Below are 19,688 nucleotides of genomic sequence, written 5' to 3' on the forward strand. Positions count from 1 at the left end.
TTTGAAAGGCGAGTTATGGCTTTATTAAGCATTGCCTACTGTCAGACAAATTTCAGTAAATTCTGGAATACCCCTTTAAGCCCAAAAGAAGTGCAGGGTGAGCACAATGCCAACACATTAACATGAGCATACAGCTGGCACTTACCCCAGCAAGCTGGCTGCCAGCAAGGAGGAGTTGCGTTTGGGGGAGGGAGGTAGGTGGTTGCTGAGGGGCGGAGGGAGCCTGTGGGGTTGGAGGAGCAGAAGGCATTGGGGGGACCGGAGTGCCGGGAAGGGATGGGGATCTCTCCCCACATTCTTCATCTGTAATCTGCATGAGAAAAAAAGTTTTCGGTTTAAAAATAAACTTCTAGAACACTTTTTTTTTTCGGAAGTAACATTGCAGGCTGCATCTCTGGTTGTATGGTTTGATAAGACTTCTCCTGTAAATCCATCCAGAGTCAGCACTTTATAATGGGGCTAGGGAACTAAACGATAAAAAACAGACAAGAGCTCTGGTATGTAAGGAAATAAAGTAGCAGGGGGCCATGGGGAAGTTAAAAGAAAAATAAAGAAGAGAACGCAGGAAACGGGTGCAAGGCTGTGACAGGGCCGGGGCTTCCCCTAATATGTTCTTGATGCACAGATGATCACACGAACAGGCTTCAAAGACTGTGCCGTGTATTCGTGATCTCGCCTCTCATATATACATCTATAAACAATGGTTTCCAACCTGTGCTACTTCTCCAATGATTGGGAAACTAGGATGTGCAGAAATGTGCTACCGGGTAATCTATAGATTACTGTGGGATCTTACACTTATCTACACCAGACCTTAAAAATGCCCATATACAGTTGGTTGTTCCTGATGATCTTGGCAAAATGAGCCAACCATCTTGAGTATGGTGGCATCCTAACTCTCCAGAGGAATGAAAGATGATACTAATCTGATTGTCTTGAAGTTCTTGGCAGCGCCCATGGGACACCGCTAATTCTCTACGTTCCTCGATTGGTCATGATGGATTTCGAGCTTGGTTCCCATGAGAAATAAGCCCGAGGTATCTTGCCGAGGCTAGTTTCCCTCTCCCCATTAGGCTGCTGTCACACTAGCAGTATTTGGTCAGTATTTTACATCAGTATTTGTAAGCCAAAACCAGGAGTGGAACAAATAGAGGAAAAGTATAATAGAAAGACGTCACCACTTCTGCATTTATCACCCACTCCTGGTTTTGGCTGAGAAATACTGATGTAAAATACTGACCAAATACTGCTAGTGTGACGGCAGCCTTAAAGACACGTGCTTTCGGTCCAGTCAAGAAGAACAGTCGACATTTAGCCAACAAATATCTAAGTTGTGTGGGCGACCTGTGTATATGGGTGGACATCCCAAAGGATTGGGCATGTTGGCTTTTAACATACTCAACCATATCGACAAAAAAAATCAACATGAGTATGAAGGGTGAAATTTGTTGGTGTAGAGCTACTCAAAGTGTATTGGAAGTTTAAGGATCCTCCTACATACCTTTGGAGACATTGAGAAGGGAGATCCCTTGTTTTGCTAAAAATGAAAAAAAAAAAAGATTAATATCACACACAGATTTCAACAATGAAATCATAACCGAGACTTGTAACCGTGGTGAAAATGAAAACGACCCCGTACCTCATGTAAAGAGTCTGCACCGTTCCTTTCACTGTCTGTGAAAACAAAAAGTATACAGATTAATCACAAAGAGCACGTGAGGACGGGTGATGTATTGTTTTCGCCACAGGATGCCCACGTCTCTTAATACATTTGATGAATCAAAATACGAAATCTGTGCCTGGTTATGTGCTGGCGTATATGTGCGCCATTATTTACGCCAATATGTGGCATGAATCTTTTAGGCTGTGAGATGCCATTGCCCCTCCAGGCACCTCTGAAAAGTGGTGAGGAAAAGTGCAAATTGGCCAGAATTCAAACTACTGCACCCATGTAGCGGGAACCATAATTTACGCCAAATTCAGGGATAAAATATAAAAGATATCCAAGCTGCAGAGCGTCTTCCCCTCTCGCTAAACTTTTGGAAAGTGGCGACAGAAGAGCATATGGTTGCAAATTACTCAGCATCTTTTTTCTGCCACAACAGTTGTCTCATAAGTAGGGTTGAGCGAAACGGATCGGTCATTTTCATAAGTCGCCGACTTTTGGCAAAGTCGGCGTCTCATGAAACCCGACCCGATCCCTGTGTGGGGTCGGCCATGCGGTACGCGACTTTCGCGCCAAAGTCGCGTTTCAATGACGCTAAAAGCGCCATTTCTCAGCCAATGAAGGTGGACGCAGAGTGTGGGCAGCGTGATGACATAGATCTCAGTCCCCACCATATTAGAGAAGGGCATTGCAGTGATTGGCTTGCTTTCTGCGGAGTCACAGGGGCTATAAAGGGGCGTTCCCGCCGACCGCCATCTTACTGCTGCTGATCTGAGCGTAGGGAGAGGTTGCTGCCGCTTCGTCAGAAGCAGGGATAGTGTTAGGCAGGGTACATTCACCCCCAAACCGCTTGTGCTGTAGCGATTTCCACTGTCCAACACCACCTTTTGTTTTCAGGGACAGTGGAAGCTACATTTTTTTTCCTCAGCGCTGTAGCTCATTGGGCTGCCCTAGAAGGCTCCCTGATAGCTGCGTTGCTGTGTGTGTACGCCGCTGTGCAAACCAACTGCTTTTTTCAAAGCACAAATCCTGTTGTTCTTTCCTTTCTGCACAGCTATCTTGTTTGTTTGTCCACACTTTTGTGTGCAGCTGTCCTTTTTATAGCTGCCTGCCATACTTTTCTGAGATTACTGCAGGGAGATAAAGATTGGCAAGTCTGCCTCTGTGCCAGTGCTGTGTGTGGCATCTGTCTCTTATTGTGTGCCACAGAAAACCTAGTGTGTAATACTGGGCCTTTTTTTTTTTTTTTTATTCTCCCTGAAAAAAATAAATAAATAGTGGGAGATAAAGATTGGCAAGTCTGCCTCTGTGCCAGTGCTGTGTGTGGCATCTGTCTCTCATTGTGTGCCACAGAAAACCTAGTGTGTAATACTGGGCCATTTTTTTTTTATTTTTTTTTTAAATTCTCCCTGAAAAAAAAAAAAATAGTGGAAGATTAAGATTGGCATTTCTGCTTGAGTGCCGGTCCTGTGTGTGCCATCTGTCTCAAATTATTGGGGCACAGAAAACCTAGTGTGTAACATTGGGCCTGGTTTTCCTTTCAGTGTCAGCCACCTATAAAGGTGTATATAAATCCTACAGAAGTTAGAGTTCACCTTATAAGTTGTTTTACAGTAACAAATACCGTTACTTTGGTTACGTTTTGCAAACAATGAGGAAGTCTGGTGGAAGAGGTCGTGGCTGTGGGCGGTCATTGTCAGCTGGTAATGATGGTAGTGGTGGTGGAGCATCAGGTGGTCGTGGTAAAAGCAGTACAGCACCTAAGTCTCGAGTTGTTGAGCCAGGTTCGTCGTCTGGCTACACAAGGCCTCGAACGCTCCCTTTTCTGGGAGTAGGAAAACCGCTTTTAAAGCCGGAGCAGCAAGAACAAGTTTTGGCTTTCCTTGCTGACTCAGCCTCTAGCTCTTTTGCCTCCTCTTCTGAAAGTGCTAAATGTAAAAGCAGCGCGTCGTTAGTGGATGTTCACGGTCAGGGACAAGTCGCTTCCTTGTCTTTTTCACCCAGAACAAGAGAGAAGGATGCGTCAGGAGACACAACGGGTTACTCCATGGAGCTCTTTACACATACCGTTCCTGGGTTAGACAGTGAAACAGTTAACAGGCCATGCCCATTAGAAGTTGAATCGGACATGGAGTGCACTGATGCACAGCCACAGCCAGATTACTATGCTGTTCCTTTGACTCAGACCAGAACATTGCCCTCGCAGTGTACTGAGCCAGAATCAAACCCAGCTGAGACTATGGTGCCCCGTCACGAACGCTATACCACCGGCTTACACGGTGACACAGACGAAGTTGCACACGAGATAGAAGAGGAGGTCATAGATGACCCAGTTGTTGACCCCGATTGGCAGCCATTGGGGGAACAGGGTGCAGGCGGCAGTAGTTCTGAAGTGGAGGAGGAGGAGGAGCCGCAGCAGGCATCAACATCACAACAGGTACCATCTGCCGGGCCCGTATCTGGCCAAAAACGCGTGGCAAAACCAAAACCAGTTGGAGGACAGCGTGGCCATCTGGTTAAAGAAGCTCAGTCTGCAATGCCTGAAAAGGTATCCGATAGTAGAAAGAGTGCAGTCTGGCATTTTTTTAAACAACATCCAAATGATCAGCGCAAAGTCATCTGTCAAAAATATTCAACTACCTTAAGCAGAGGTCAGAATCTTAAAAGTCTAAATACAAGTTGCATGCATAGACATTTAACCACCATGCATTTGCAAGCCTGGACTAACTACCAAACGTGCCTAAAGGTTGCAGCACCCTCGGCCAATGAAGCTAGTCAGCAACGCTACATCCCTTCCCTCACTGTAAGCCCACCATTTCCCGCAACACCTGCAGTATCTGTGCAGCTTTTGTCTCCAGGCCAAAGCAGTCAGGGAATCACCAGGTTCGTAGTAGGAAACACTGCATGTAGGGCACCGGCAAGAATACCATCTCCAACCCTCTCTCAGTCTGCCATGTCCACCGGCACCACCGCTAGTTCCATGATCTCCAGCTCTCCAGTCCAGCTCACCCTACATGAGACTCTTGTTAGGAAAAGGAAGTACTCATCCTCGCATCCGCGTACACAGGGTTTGAACGCCCACATTGCTAGACTAATCTCATTAGAGATGATGCCATACCGGTTAGTTAAAAGCGAAGCTTTCAAAGCGCTAATGGACTACGCTGTACCACGCTACGAGCTACCCAGTCGACACTTCTTTTCTAGAAAAGCCATCCCAGCCCTCCAACAGCATGTTAAAGACCGCATCGTCCATGCACTCAGGCAGTCTGTGACTACAAAGGTGCACCTGACAACAGATGCATGGACCAGTAGGCATGGCCAGGGACGTTACGTGTCCATCACGGCACACTGGGTCAATGTGGTGGATGCAGGGTCCACAGGGGACAGCAATATCGGGACAGTTCTACCTAGCCCACGGTCAAGGAAACAGTTGGCTGTAGGCGTTCGCCCCCCCTACTCCTCTTCCTCGTCCTCCTGCAGAAGCGAGAGCTCGTCCACAGACCGCAGTCGCACATCCACTCCATCCGCAGCTGCCACTGTTGCACACCAGGTGTGCCATTATGGGACAGCTAGTGGCAAGCGTCAGCAGGCTGTATTGGCAATGAAGTGTTTGGGCGACAACAGACACCCCGCGGAAGTTCTGTCCGAGTTCTTGCAGAAAGAAACTCAGTCATGGCTGGGCACTGTACATCTTGAGGCAGGCAAGGTAGTGAGTGATAACGGAAGGAATTTCATGGCTGCCATAGCCCTTTCCCAACTGAAACACATTCCTTGCCTGGCTCACACCTTAAACCTGGTGGTGCAGTGCTTCCTGAAAAGTTATCCGGGGTTACCCGACGTGCTCCTCAAAGTGCGCAGACTTTGCTCGCATATCCGCCGTTCGCCCGTACACTCCAGCCGTATGCAGAACTATCAGCGGTCTTTGAACCTTCCCAGCATCGCCTAATCATCGACGTTGCAACAAGGTGGAACTCCACACTGCACATGCTTCAGAGACTGTGCGAACAGAGGCGTGCTGTTATGTATTTGTGGGAGGATACACGGGCAGGCAGTTGGATGGCAGACATGGAGTTGTCAGGTGTGCAGTGGTCGAAGCTACAAGACCTGTGTCAAGTCCTTCAGTGTTTTGAGGAATGCACACGGCTGGTTAGTGCAGACAACGCCATAATAAGCATGAGCATCCCCCTAATGCGTCTGCTGATGCAAAGTTTGACGCACATAAAGGAGCAGGCGTCTGCAGCCGAGGAAGAGGAAAGCCTTGATGACAGTCAGCCATTGACTGGTCAGGGCCGTGTAGAGGACGCGGTAGCGGGCGAAGAGGACGAAGAGGACGAGGAGGATGATGGGGATGAGTACTTTTTTAATGAGGAAGCTTCTCCTGGGCCAACAGAAATTAGTGGCGTTGCAAGGCCGGGTTCTGGTTTTTTAAGGGAGACAAGTGACGTAGATTTGCCTGTAACTGCCCCTCAAACCAGCACAACCGCAAATTTGACAACTGGAACTTTGGCCCACATGGCGGATTATGCCCTATGTATCCTCAAAAGGGACCCACGCATTATTAAAATGATGACCGATGACGATTACTGGTTGGCCTGCATCCTTGACCCTCGCTATAAAGGCAAATTGCAAAATATTATGCCACATAAGAACCTCGAACAAATATTAGAAACCAAACAAGCAACTCTTGTAGACCGTTTGATTCAGGCATTCCCAGCACACAGCACCGGTGATGGTTCTCACACGAGCTGCAGGGGGCTACAGGGCAGAGGTGTTAGAGGTGCACAGATCAGAAGTGGCATTGGACAGAGGGGTTTTCTGACCAGGTTGTGGAGTGATTTCGCAATGACCGCAGACAGGACAGGTACTGCAGCATCTATTCAAAGTGACAGGAGACAACATTTGTCCAGTATGGTTACTAACTATTTTTCATCCCTTATCGATGTTCTCCCTCAACCGTCATTCCCATTTGATTACTGGGCATCCAAATTAGACACCTGGCCTGAATTGGCAGAATATGCATTGCAGGAGCTTGCTTGCCCAGCAGCTAGTGTGCTATCAGAAAGAGTATTCAGTGCTGCTGGTTCAATATTAACCGAAAAAAGGACTCGTCTGGCTACCCAAAATGTGGATGATCTAACCTTCATTAAAATGAACCACTCCTGGATTTCAAATTATTTTGCCCCACCTTTACCGGCTGACACCTAGCTTTCCTATAAAAAGGTCTTGCTTGTGGACTGGTCTTACTGAGTGTTCTAATCTCTTAATTTGCAGCAGCTGTTTGTCCAGCATACGACATGTTTACACCTCCCTCAATGGGAAAACTCCCCCCACGGGGCCGTGGTCTCGCCACTTGGCGCAAGCACCCGTTAGAGTGCCGTTTGTCTGAAGAGGTGGGTGTGCCCGCTTTTGGTCGACGGCACTGCCACTGGGTCCCTCATAGTACAATAAAGTGTCTCTGGCGGTGGTGGCGCTCAAACTGTGCTCTACCACGTGCAAAATTATCTCTCACAGCTCCACCAATGTTTAGTCTATGCGCTGACATCCTTCAATGCCTGGCACTGACAATACCAATTTGTTGACATCTATGATGCTAGTTAAAATAGTCTGGGTCAGTGTCCTATATTGACACCAGTAAATACTTACTGCCAAATTACTATGTCAGAAACTCAGCAGATGAGCCCACCCCTGTACCTAAGTATGCCACACTTTAGTTTTTTTGTTTAGTTGTTTTGTGAGACATTAACATATATTTATTTTTTGGGAGTACTAACTGTGTCAGACACTCCTTGCAATCGTCCTCTGCTGACCACACCAATGCTGCCTGTGTACCCATGTAACCTATTTAAAACTGCATAGAGCCTATTTTTATTTATTTTAGGCCCAGTAAGCCTGTCTGCGGTCCCTCCTTGCAATCGTCCTCCGCTGACCACACCAATGCTGCCTGTGTACCCATGTAACCTATTTAAAACTGCATAGAGCCTATTTTTATTTATTTTAGGCCCAGTAAGCCTGTCTGCGGTCCCTCCTTGCAATCGTCCTCCGCTGACCACACCAATGCTGCCCGTGTACCCCTGGAACCTATTTTAAAATGCATAGAGCCTATTTTTTAATTTTATTTAATATTAATAAAGCCATGATGGACTACGCTGTACCACGCTATGAGCTACCCAGTTGACACTTCTTTTGCGAGAAAAGCCATCCCAACCCTCCACCAGCATGTAAAAGACCGCATTGTCCATGCACTCTGGCAATCTGTGAGTACAAAGGTGCACCTGACAACAGACGCATGGACCTGTAGGCATGGCCACGGAAGGTTACGTGTCCATTACGGCGCAATGGGTTAATGTGGTGGATGCATGGTCCACAGGGGACAGCCTACTAACTCTGTCTGCAGTCCCTAATTCAAATTGTCCTCAATTCAGGTTTTCGGGCTTTTTTAAAAAATAGGAAACTGCATTTGGGCTACTAGTTTGGTTGGGGCCTACTAGTGATGTCTGCCGCTCCTGGGTGTTCTCCTCCTCCTTGGTGTTCTCCTCCTCCTTGGTGTTCTCCTCCAGGTTTCCTTGTCTGAGCTTCAACCTTCTGGCTCTCATTAAGTATTTGTTGGTTAAAATTGGTGGTTGGGGCCTACTAACGGTGTCTGCCGCTCCCTGGTGTTGTCCTCCACTGTCTAAATCTGAGCTTCAACCTTCTGGCTCTCATTAAGTATTTGTTGGTAAAAATTGGTGGTTGGGGCCTACTAACGGTGTCTGCCGCTTCCTGGTGTTGTCCTCCACTGTCTAAATCTGAGCTTCAACCTTCTGGCTCTCATTAAGTATTTGTTGGTAAAAATTGGTGGTTGGGGCCTACTAACGGTGTCTGCCGCTCCCTGGTGTTGTCGTCCACTGTATAAATCTGAGCTTCAACCTTCTGGCTCTCATTAAGTATCTGTTGGTAAAAATTGGTGGTTGGGGCCTACTAACGGTGTCTGCGGCTCCCTGGTGTTGTCCTCCACTGTCTAAATCTGAGCTTCAACCTTCTGGCTCTCATTAAGTATTTGTTGGTAAAAATTGGTGGTTGGGGCCTACTAACGGTGTCTGCCGCTCCCTGGTGTTGTCCTCCACTGTATAAATCTGAGCTTCAACCTTCTGGCTCTCATTAAGTATCTGTTGGTAAAAATTGGTGGTTGGGGCCTACTAACGGTGTCTGCCGCTCCCTGGTGTTGTCCTCCACTGTCTAAATCTGAGCTTCAACCTTCTGGCTCTCATTAAGTATTTGTTGGTAAAAATTGGTGGTTGGGGCCTACTAACGGTGTCTGCCGCTCCCTGGTGTTGTCCTCCACTGTCTAAATCTGAGCTTCAACCTTCTGGCTCTCATTAAGTATTTGTTGGTAAAAATTGGTGGTTGGGGCCTACTAACGGTGTCTGCCGCTCCCTGGTGTTGTCCTCCACTGTATAAATCTGAGCTTCAACCTTCTGGCTCTCATTAAGTATCTGTTGGTAAAAATTGGTGGTTGGGGCCTACTAACGGTGTCTGCCGCTCCCTGGTGTTGTCCTCCACTGTATAAATCTGAGCTTCAACCTTCTGGCTCTCATTAAGTATCTGTTGGTAAAAATTGGTGGTTGGGGCCTACTAACGGTGTCTGCCGCTCCCTGGTGTTGTCCTCCACTGTATAAATCTGAGCTTCAACCTTCTGGCTCTCATTAAGTATTTTTAAATTTAACACTACAGTTGCCATACTACTTGGGTTGGGGCTTAGTAACGGTGTTCTCCTCCTCCTTGGTGTTCTCCTCCTCCTTGGTGTTCTCCTCCAGGTTTCCTTGTCTGAGCTTCAACCTTCTGGCTCTCATTAAGTATCTGTTGGTAAAAATTGGTGGTTGGTGCCTACTAACGGTGTCTGCCGCTCCATGGTGTTGTCCTCCACTGTATAAAGCTGAGCTTCAATCTTAAAGCTCTCGTTAAGTAGTTGTTTTTAAAATGTGTGGTTGGGCCCTTAAAACGGTGTCTGACGCTACTGGGTTTTCTCCTGTTTTGTTGTCCCAACCTTCAATGTTCAGGCTTTCGGCTTACATTTTAAATAATTAAACTGCAGTTGGCCTACTACTTTGGTTGGGCCTAGTAACGGTGTGTGCCGCACCTTGGTGTTGTCCTGTGTTATTTTCCTGACCTTTAATCTTCAGGCCTTCATTTGTAATATTAAACTGCATAGGGCCTACTAGTGTGGTTCGGCCCTACTAATGGTGTCTGTCTGCCGCTCCTGGGTTTTCTACTCCACTGAACTAAGCAATGCCACCTGGTTAGTCCTGTTACCAATTTTGACCTGCATTTTACCCACTTTATTATTTGGGCCTATATCAGTGTTTCCGCCTCATCCTGCCCATTGCCCAGCCGGTGCTAGATGAGTCTTGTGGTACTTTGACCCAGACCACTACATTCCCCTTGCACGCTACACAGCCACAATCTGACCCTGCTGAAATCAGGTTCCCCTTCCCGCATACTATACCACCTTACACAGGGACAAAGAGGAAGGTGCAGATGAAATTGCAGGTTTCTTCAACAGGTAGGGGGGCATACTCGTTGGCGACGTCACAGGCACAGGGCCCCTCAGAGTACGCAAAAGTGTCGCTGCCGGTGGGAGGCACCCCCTCCGTGCAAAACACACCACCGTACTTTGAGGGGCCCTGTGCCAGTGCCAATGCGAACGAGTGGGCCTCCCTGCTTGCTCAGGATCACAGCACTTGCAAAGTTGAAATACCTCTCACTGCTCCACCGCCGTGACGTAGTCCACGTTTCCTGGGCCCACTAAAACCTTGAAGCAGCCCTACCCCCCACAACTTTTGCCAAATGACCCCCAATTTCCAATGCCCAACTATTATTATAAAGTTAATTAAGATTGACAAGCTTCAGAAACAAGAATGGATGTTTTTGGCATTAAAATGGGCACTGTAGGTGTTTTCCTGGCCTCCACTCACTGCCGACTATGCTTCCCCATTGATTTGCATTGGGTTTCATGTTTCGGTCGATCCCCGACTTTTCGCGATAATCGGCCGACTTCACTCGACTCGACTTTGGACAAAGTCGGGTTTCGCAAAACCCGACTCGATCTTAAAAAAATGAAAGTCGCTCAACCCTATGCTCTTATGAGAGCAAACAGATAAAATTCTGAGGGATCTGATTTTTTTTTTTTTTTTAATTTTCCCAGTTTTGCTATTTTTTACCCCAATTTAGCTTATTAATCCCCCGCACCTCCGTGTGGCTGCATTACAATAATGGTGTATAAAATATGGCCAGTCAGCAATTGTGACAACAGTAAAAAAAATATAAAAACAGAAGATAAACTTCTTAATTACACCGTGTGTGATACAGGAGGTGGTTCCCACCATATATGTGAACCCTACTCAGTACGGTGGGAACTGTTCACGTAAAAAGTACGGTTCTTCTAGTCGACTACTATAATATACAGGAAAGGACTTCCTCAATGGGTAGAGATTCCCACAGTCTAAAAAAAAAATCAAAACTGGACTTCCCTAACTTTAATTTTGGAAATAACACAGAAAAAGAGTTGTAGCCATATGGTGGCATCATACAGCATGGTATAGTGTGCTATATCATTACTAGGGGGCTGGCTTTTCTTAAGGAGACCGGCAGCGCTTCGTGGGATAACTTGATTTGCAATAACAATGGCAAGGAAAGATTGTGTTCCCTGTAAATTAACAATCAAAAATTGATTAAAAAAATCATGATGTTGCTTGCAGGCGACCGCACATGATCTGGTAATGGGATAAGTTGCAGCTTCGCTTTACATCATTTTGGTTTTCCAGCCCCTCATTCCACCCCTGAATATAAATTTCCCTTTACTAATGGAACTACTTGTGAATTCTACAGTCAGTATAATCTTGGGCAGCAGGGCTGTGGAGTCGGAGACCATTTTGGTGGAGTCAGAGTCGGTGTCATGGAAATTGAGGAGTCGGAGGTTTGGCTTACTGACTCAGCCCTGGCAGGGCTGTGGAGTCGGAGTCATGGAGTCAGAGCCATGGATATTGAGGAGTCGGAGGTTTGGCTTACCGACTCAGCCCTGGCAGGGCCGTGGAGTTGGAGTCATGGAGTTGGAGCCCATTTTGGTGGAGATGGAGTCATGGAAATTGAGAAGTCGGAGGTTTGGCTTACCGACTCAGCCCTGGCAGGGCTGTGGAGTCGGAGTCATGGAGTCAGAGCCATGGAAATCAAGGAGTTGGAGGTTTGGCTTACTGACTCAGCCCTGGTAGGGCTGTGGAGTTGGAGTCATGGAGTCGGAAACCATTTTGGTTGAGTCAGAGTCATGGAAATTGAGGAATCAGAGGTTTGGCTTACTGACTCCACAGTCCTGGTGGGCAGTATAAACCTTCATGGACTGGCGGTCTCAAATGTAGGAAATCACCTCTTTATATTCTGCCAACGACGCCTACTTTAGGAGTGGGGGTGGGGTGAAAATCACTATCCTTCAGTGTCACAAACAGACAGAAGAAAGGCTATTACCTGCTACACCCCCTTCTGCGTGCAATTTGCCGAGGTGTCCCGGTTTCGACATTCTTATTTCTGTAGACAGAAAGTGAGACGGTTGATCAAAACTCAAGTGTACAGATATATTTATAGGTAGTGCTTATATACAGTTATGGCCAAAAGTGTTGGCCCCCTTGCAATTCTTCCACTAAATGAAGTATTTCTCCCTGAAAATGATTGCGCCTTCAAATATGAGCGACCTGGAGTATTTTACAACGAAGAGTGGTGCAACATTCCAGATGAGATTGTTGACATTGTTCAACAATTTTGGTTCTCACGTCCTCAGACAGTTCTCTTCTCCTCTTACTGGTCTCCATGGTTAGTGTGGCACACACATAACCCAAAGATTGAGTCAACTTCTCCCCTTTTTAGCTGGTTTCAGGTGTGACATTCATACTGACCACAGCTGTTACTTGCCACAGGTGAGTTTGAACAAGCATCATACTTCAATTTCTAGAACAATTTCAAGGGTGCCAACACTTTCAGCCATGACTGTAGATCCATTTTGTCCACACACTAGAAATTGTGAATTGATATTCTCCATCCTAAAGCTGGAAACACGTGTGACTTTTCTAGTTTAAAGGGGTTTTCCAGAATTTGTGAAAAAAGTGAATGGGCTAAAAATAATAATAAAATGAACTATACTCACCTCTTCAATGCCCTGCTGCAACACTCTGGTGGCCCCCAACGGTGTCTGCTTACATCCTGCAGATATGACCACTGGAGCCAATCGCCGGCCACTGTGTTGATAGCATATGACTGCTGAAGCAGTGATTGGCTGCAACAGTCACATGATCGCTAAAGGAAGGAAGTGATAAGCAGCAGCGCTCATGTGAATGCTGCAAAGAACAAGCACGACTAATCTGTGCACTAGTGACATAATAAGCATTACATATTTTCTTTATAGCCCCTCTGTGTTCAAGAAGTTGTGGGGCTTACTGATTTTCTCAAGGAGGCTGATGGGGAAACTCTCACTTCTGCTTCTGGTTTCCCTGCTATAAGTCGATTTACCGAAAAATAAACTAAAAATACACACGGTACTTAAGAAATACCACAGCGTCCCATGCAGCGTGCACATAGACATCTCCGTGTACCCAGAATTGTAACACTATTCAATACTTGTAAATCTGACCCATTGACCTAACATTTCAGGTCTGACAATAGTGCAGATATAGAGCAGGGACTAATGACCAATCTAGGTAAATCTATATGTATGAAATCATGATCCAGACCTATCAGGCAGAATAGTGAGTGCAGCTCTGGAGTATAATACAGGATGTAACTCAGGATCAGTAATGTAATGTATGTACACAGTGACTGCACCAGCAGAATAGTGAGTGCAGCTCTGGGATATAATACAGGATGTAACTCAGGATCAGTAATGTAATGTATGTACACAGCGACTGCACCAGCAGAATAGTGAGTGCAGCTCTGGGGTATAATACAGGAGGTAACTCAGGATCAGTAATGTGATGTATGTACACAGCGACTGCACCAGCAGAATAGTGAGAGCAGCTCTGGGGTATAATACAGGAGGTAACTCAGGATCAGTAATGTAATGTATGTACACAGCGACTGCACCAGCAGAATAGTGAGTGCAGCTCTGGAGTACAATGCAGGATGGAACTCAGGATCAGTAATGTAATGTATGTACACAGTGACTGCACCTGCAGAATAGTGAGTGCAGCTCTGGAATATAATACAGGATGTAACTCAGGATCAGTAATGTAATGTATGTACACAGTGACTGCACCAGCAGTATAGTGAGTGCAGCTCTGGGGTATAATACAGGATGTAACTCAGGATCAGTAATGTAATGTATGTACACAGTGACTGCACCAGCAGAATAGTGAGTGCAGCTCTGGGGTATAATACAGGATGTAACTCAGGATCAGTAATGTACTGTATGTACACAGTGACTGCACCAGCAGAATAGTGAGTGCAGCTCTGGTGTATACTACAGGATGTAACTCGGGAGCAGTAATGTAGTAATCTAAATGACTCGCTGTTTGCAGTTGGTCTTTGAAGGTCATCACAAAAACATATCCCAATATATTTTCAGGTCAAGTTTCTATCTACATCATCCTTTTGCTCGTCTCTCGTGTAAGTGTTATGAAAAGTCTCTAAAGATCAGCGCAAAAAAAATATTCAAAACGGATCATCCCAGGTACAGCAAGGTTTACGCTGTGTTCACATATGGTTCTGTTTTGGTGTGAACATGTCCTTAAAGCAACCAACAGTAAACTTGACATTTCGCACGGTGTGGGGTCCATGTCCTTTTTTCCGCATCTGTCTAGACTGAGGATACAATGTCATCATCCTGTAAATGTATCAGTCTGCATCACTTTCACAGTATTTTTTTAACTCATTTGTTGATTTCCGATGTACTGATCTGAGCACACTAATACAAACAGATGGACACTGCTACATTTCTGCATCAAATTGTATCTCATGGAAATACATTTTTTTCCATTTCAATCCTTTATGTTCTTGTGACATAGTGAACCGAGATTTGCCAATTACCAGTGCCTCCGCCAATTAAGGGAAACACAATGCAGTACTATATAGCGGTAACTCATGTGCCTGCACAGCGGTGTTTCCTGCACTACAGCTGATCGCAGGACTCGTGATCCCAAACTAATAGCTTTATTGGGTGCATATGTGATGTTAGTTCACAAGACCCCTCGCTGGGCTGGGACTTACACACCTGATACAGATGTGAAAATATGGCCGACATACAATGGTTTCCGTGCATTTTTTTCCGCAGAATGTGCACTGCGGATTTTGTTCTCCATAGGTTTACATGGTACTGTAAACGCATGGAAAACTGCTGCGGATCTGCAGCAAAATCCGCAACGTGTGCACATAGCCTTATGCTTTGAAAGGAGCGACATGCACTTATGATTTCTTCCACTTGCAAAACCCACCGTATAGTGTCACACCCACCGTATAGTGTCACACCCACCGTATACAGTCATATACAAAAAATTTTGGGAATGAGACAAATATAAATTTTTCCAAAGTCTACTGCTTCATTTTTTCTAATGGCAATTTGCATATACTCCTGAATGTCAGAGTGATCAGCTTAACAGCAATTACTGTACTTGCAAAGTCAATATTTGCCCAGAAAATGAACTTTAACCCCCAAAACACATTTCAACATCATTGCAGTCCTGCCTTAAAAGGAGCAGCTAACATCGTTTTAGTGATTGATCCATTAACACAGGTGTGGGTGTTGATGAGGACAGGGCTGGCGATCAATCAGTCATGATTAAGTAAGAATGACATCACTGGACACTAAAAGGAGGCTGGTGCTTGGTATCATTGTTTCTCTTCAGTTAACCATGGTTATCTCTAAAGAAACACGTGCAGCCATCATTGCACTGCACAAAAATGGCCTAACAGGGAAGAGTATCGCAGCTACAAAGATTGCACCTCAGTCAACAATCTATCGCATCATCAAGAACTTCAAGGAGAGAGCTTCCACTGTTGTCAAAAAGGCTCCAGGGCGCCCAAGAAAGACCAGCAAGCGCCAGAACCGTATCTTAAAACTGTTTCAGCTGCGGGATCGGACTACCAGCAGTGCCGAGCTTGCTCAGGAATGGCAGCAGGCTGGTGTGAGTGCTTCTGCACGCACTGTGAGGCGGAGACACTTTGAGCAAGGCCTGGTTTCAAGGAGGGCAGCAAAGAAGCCACTTCTCTCCAGAAAAAACATCAGGGACCGACTGATATTCTGCAAAAGGTACAGGGAGTGGACTGCTGAGGACTTGGTTCAAAGTCATTTTCTCTGATGAATCCCCTTTTCGATTGTTTGGGACATCTGGAAAACAGCTTATTCGGAGAAGAAGAGGTGAGCGCTACCACCAGTCTTGTCTCATGCCAACTGTAAAGCATCCTGAAACCATTCATGTGGGGTTGCTTCTCAGCCAAGGGAATCGGCTCACTCACAGTCTTGCCTAAAAACACAGCCATGAATAAAGAATGGTACCAGAATGTCCTCCAAGAGCAACTTCTCCCAACCGTCCAAGAGCAGTTTGGCGCCCAACAATGCCTTTTCCAGCATGATGGAGCACCTTGCCATAAAGCAAAGGTGATAACTAAATGGCTCATGGAACAAAACATAGAGATTTTGGGTCCATGGCCTGGAAACTCCCCAGATCTTAATCCCATTGAGAACTTGTGGTCAATCATCAAGAGACGGGTGGACAAACAAAAAACAACAAATTCTGGCAAAATGCAAGCATTGATTATGCAAGAATGGACTGCTATCAGTCAGGATTTGGTCCAGAAGTTGATTGAGAGCATGCCAGGGAGAATTGCAGAGGTCTTGAAGAAGAAGGGTCAACACTGCAAATATTGACTTGCTGCATTAACTCATTCTAACTGTCAATATAACCTATTGGTACTCATAATATGATTGCAATTATATTTCTGTATGTAATATAAACATCAGACAAACACTAATAAAAACCAGAGGGCAGCAGATCATGTGAAAATATAATTTTGGTGTCATTCTCAAAACTTTTGGCCATGACTGTAGTGTCACACCCATCGCATAGTGTCATACCCACAGTATAGTGTCACACCCACCGTACAGTGTCACACCCACCATATAGTGCCACACCAACCGTATAGTAACATACCCACCGTATAGTGTCATACCCACCGTATAGTGTCACACCCACCACATAGTAACATACCCACAGTATAGTGTCACGCCCACCATATATTGTCATACAGTGTACAGCACAATGGAATTAATGGTGCTATATAAGTAAATAATAATAATACCCATCGTATATTGGCATACCACACTCATTGCAGCACTCTCACTAGGTTACTTTAAAATTGATGATTAGCAAAACATTATATGAAGCGCCCTGGCATCCATCAACTTCTGCCACAGCCACTGATGCCTGCTGGGACCACTAGTTCTACAAGTCACCTAAGCAATACATGATGCACTTTCATTCCCTGCATCCCCAATGACCTCCGAGTCCAAGGCACCTGTGCCCCCCCCCACTGACCTCTCCAGCCCTCCTCTCACCTATGCCCCCCACTGACCTCTCCAGCCCTCCTCTCACCTATGCCCCACACTGACCTCTCCAGCCCTCCTCTCACCTATGCCCCACACTGACCTCTCCAGCCCTCCTCTCACCTGTGCCCCCCACTGACCTCTCCGGCCCTCCTCTCACCTGTGCCCCCCACTGACCTCTCCAGCCCTCCTCTCACCTATGCCCCACACTGACCTCTCCAGCCCTCCTCTCACCTGTGCCCCCCACTGACCTCTCCGGCCCTCCTCTCACCTGTGCCCCCCACTGACCTCTCCGGCCCTCCTCTCACCTGTGCCCCCCACTGACCTCTCCAGCCCTCCTCTCACCTGTGCCCCCCACTGACCTCTCCAGCCCTCCTCTCACCTATGCCCCACACTGACCTCTCCAGCCCTCCTCTCACCTATGCTCCCCACTGACCTCTCCAGCCCTCCTCTCACCTGTGCCCCCCACTGACCTCTCCAGCCCTCCTCTCACCTATGCCCCACACTGACCTCTCCAGCCCTCCTCTCACCTGTGCCCCACACTGACCTCTCCAGCCCTCTCCAGCCCTCCTCTCACCTGTGCCCCCCACTGACCTCTCCAGCCCTCCTCTCACCTATGCCCCACACTGACCTCTCCAGCCCTCCTCTCACCTGTGCCCCCCACTGACCTCTCCGGCCCTCCTCTCACCTGTGCCCCCCACTGACCTCTCCGGCCCTCCTCTCACCTGTGCCCCCCACTGACCTCTCCAGCCCTCCTCTCACCTATGCCCCCCACTGACCTCTCCGGCCCTCCTCTCACCTGTGCCCCCCACTGACCTCTCCAGCCCTCCTCTCACCTGTGCCCCCATTGACCTCTCACCTGTTGCCCAATGATTAGAGATCACCATGATGAGGAGTGGAAGCAGAGCGGAGATCACAGGAGATGTCAGAAAGTGATGAAGCAGACAGCATGAAGGAACTAACCCTCCCACACTCGCTGTTAACCCCAATTCTGCCACGCTCGTTGCATTAACCAATGAGTGGCCAGGCTTCAAGCAATTCTCATTGCTCCCAGCTATTGTGAAACTACAAGTCCCAGAAGCCTAGGAAAGCTGCACACTGTCAGGTCAGGCTGGGACCTGTAGTTTTACAACAGCTGGAGAACTAGAAAGCTTGGAAATGCTAGGCATGGCTCGCAGACTTATTGGAGCAGGAATAGAGAAATGCTCGGTAAGGCGACGTTCACACCAGAAGTTTTTGCCTGCCCGAAACTTAGACAATGCAATTGATACTTGATGTGAGCGGGTGCAGATTTGCAGCAAAAATTTACACTCTTTTCGAGTTTTAATATTTATAAATCGGTCACTTTTAGAACACAACCAGACCTGCTTTTTTTTTTTCACTTTTGAAACTATAGACTGGAGAGAACGTTTCAACTTTTTCCCCCCCCATTGATTTGGCATGGTGCAATTTCCAAATTTGCATGTAGGGGCATTGGATGAAGATTTGTAGGGTTGCGCTGGGTATATATTGCAGCCGGTGTGCCCACCCTTGGAGCGTCTATTATTATGGGGGTGGAGGGTCTGCTGCAGATCGCTTCTCGGAGGGAAGATCTTATGTTCTGAGCCCATTCATTACAACACGTCTGATTTCCTCGTTTTGTCGTTTTCACACTTTATATAACAAGTTCGGGGTCTACGCCATCATTATTTGCTGCCCGTGCATTCGCCTAGAGCCCGGTACCGACGTGTTCGCTAATAGACCTGTTGCATAATTGATGGCGCCCGCTGTATTGTAATTTTTATGATTGATCAACTAATGGATTAACCAGAATCCTGTCCATTTATCCTTCATACATACAGAAATGTCCACGATATTGCGTACTGTCATTTACTGTACTTACGTCACCGCAGGTTATAAAGTTGTTGGTTTTTTTTACAAATCTTCTGTGTTTTAGATGCAGATTTTTTTTGGGGGGGGGGGGTGCATTTACCATGATTGAAAAAAAAAAAAAAAAAAAAAGTGATATCTGCAGTGAAATGTTGCATTGATGAGGTTTATAATCTCTCTCTCTCTCTATCTCATTCATATATATAATTTTTCTTTTTTAGTGCTGCCTTCAGTTGGGGCGTTACGCGGTGTGACTGTACGGCGGCGCGCGGTGTCGGTGTGCTCGTTGGAGCGTGGGACAGTCCCTTAAACCACATCCTGCAATAACAGGGTGATTGGAGCAGGTTCCTCCCAGCAGGGGGTGACATGACGGTAGAGACAGCACCTGCATCTGACTGTGGCGAACTACACGTACCATATACAGAGAAGTACTGATGATATGGGCCGGGTAAAATGGGTATCGGACCAAGGGCAAAAATCAAATCCCTTATCCCTGGGGACGACAGCCAAACTTAATTTTCCAGGTGCGGTGGAGCAAATTGTCTGTTTTTTGCTCCTCATCTCTGGCATTTATTTTTGTTAGCATTTTCGGGTCGTTCC

General features: G+C 46.7%; 1 protein-coding gene across 5 annotated transcripts in view; it reads right to left on the minus strand.

Moving 5' to 3' along the window:
- Positions 1 to 19,688, minus strand: part of POU2F2 (POU class 2 homeobox 2) — a 113,598-nt gene that overhangs the window by 11,150 nt on the left and 82,760 nt on the right. For 2 of the 5 annotated variants that reach the window (XM_077259918.1, XM_077259921.1), the window contains exons 1-5: positions 18,079 to 18,191; positions 12,161 to 12,220; positions 1,640 to 1,674; positions 1,502 to 1,537; positions 146 to 310 (exon numbers count right to left, since the gene is read on the minus strand). In XM_077259918.1, coding sequence (XP_077116033.1) covers positions 146 to 310; positions 1,502 to 1,537; positions 1,640 to 1,674; positions 12,161 to 12,220; positions 18,079 to 18,106 — 324 coding nt within the window. In that variant the 5' untranslated portion in view covers positions 18,107 to 18,191. Of the gene's footprint in view, positions 1 to 145; positions 311 to 1,501; positions 1,538 to 1,639; positions 1,675 to 12,160; positions 12,221 to 16,975; positions 17,127 to 18,078; positions 18,192 to 19,688 lie in introns of those variants that run through there. The other 3 variants (XM_077259920.1, XM_077259919.1, XM_077259917.1) reach the window with 3 other exon arrangements.

The sequence above is a fragment of the Ranitomeya variabilis genome, chromosome 4, assembly GCF_051348905.1.
Source record: "Ranitomeya variabilis isolate aRanVar5 chromosome 4, aRanVar5.hap1, whole genome shotgun sequence".
NCBI classification, from domain to species: Eukaryota; Metazoa; Chordata; class Amphibia; order Anura; family Dendrobatidae; genus Ranitomeya; species Ranitomeya variabilis.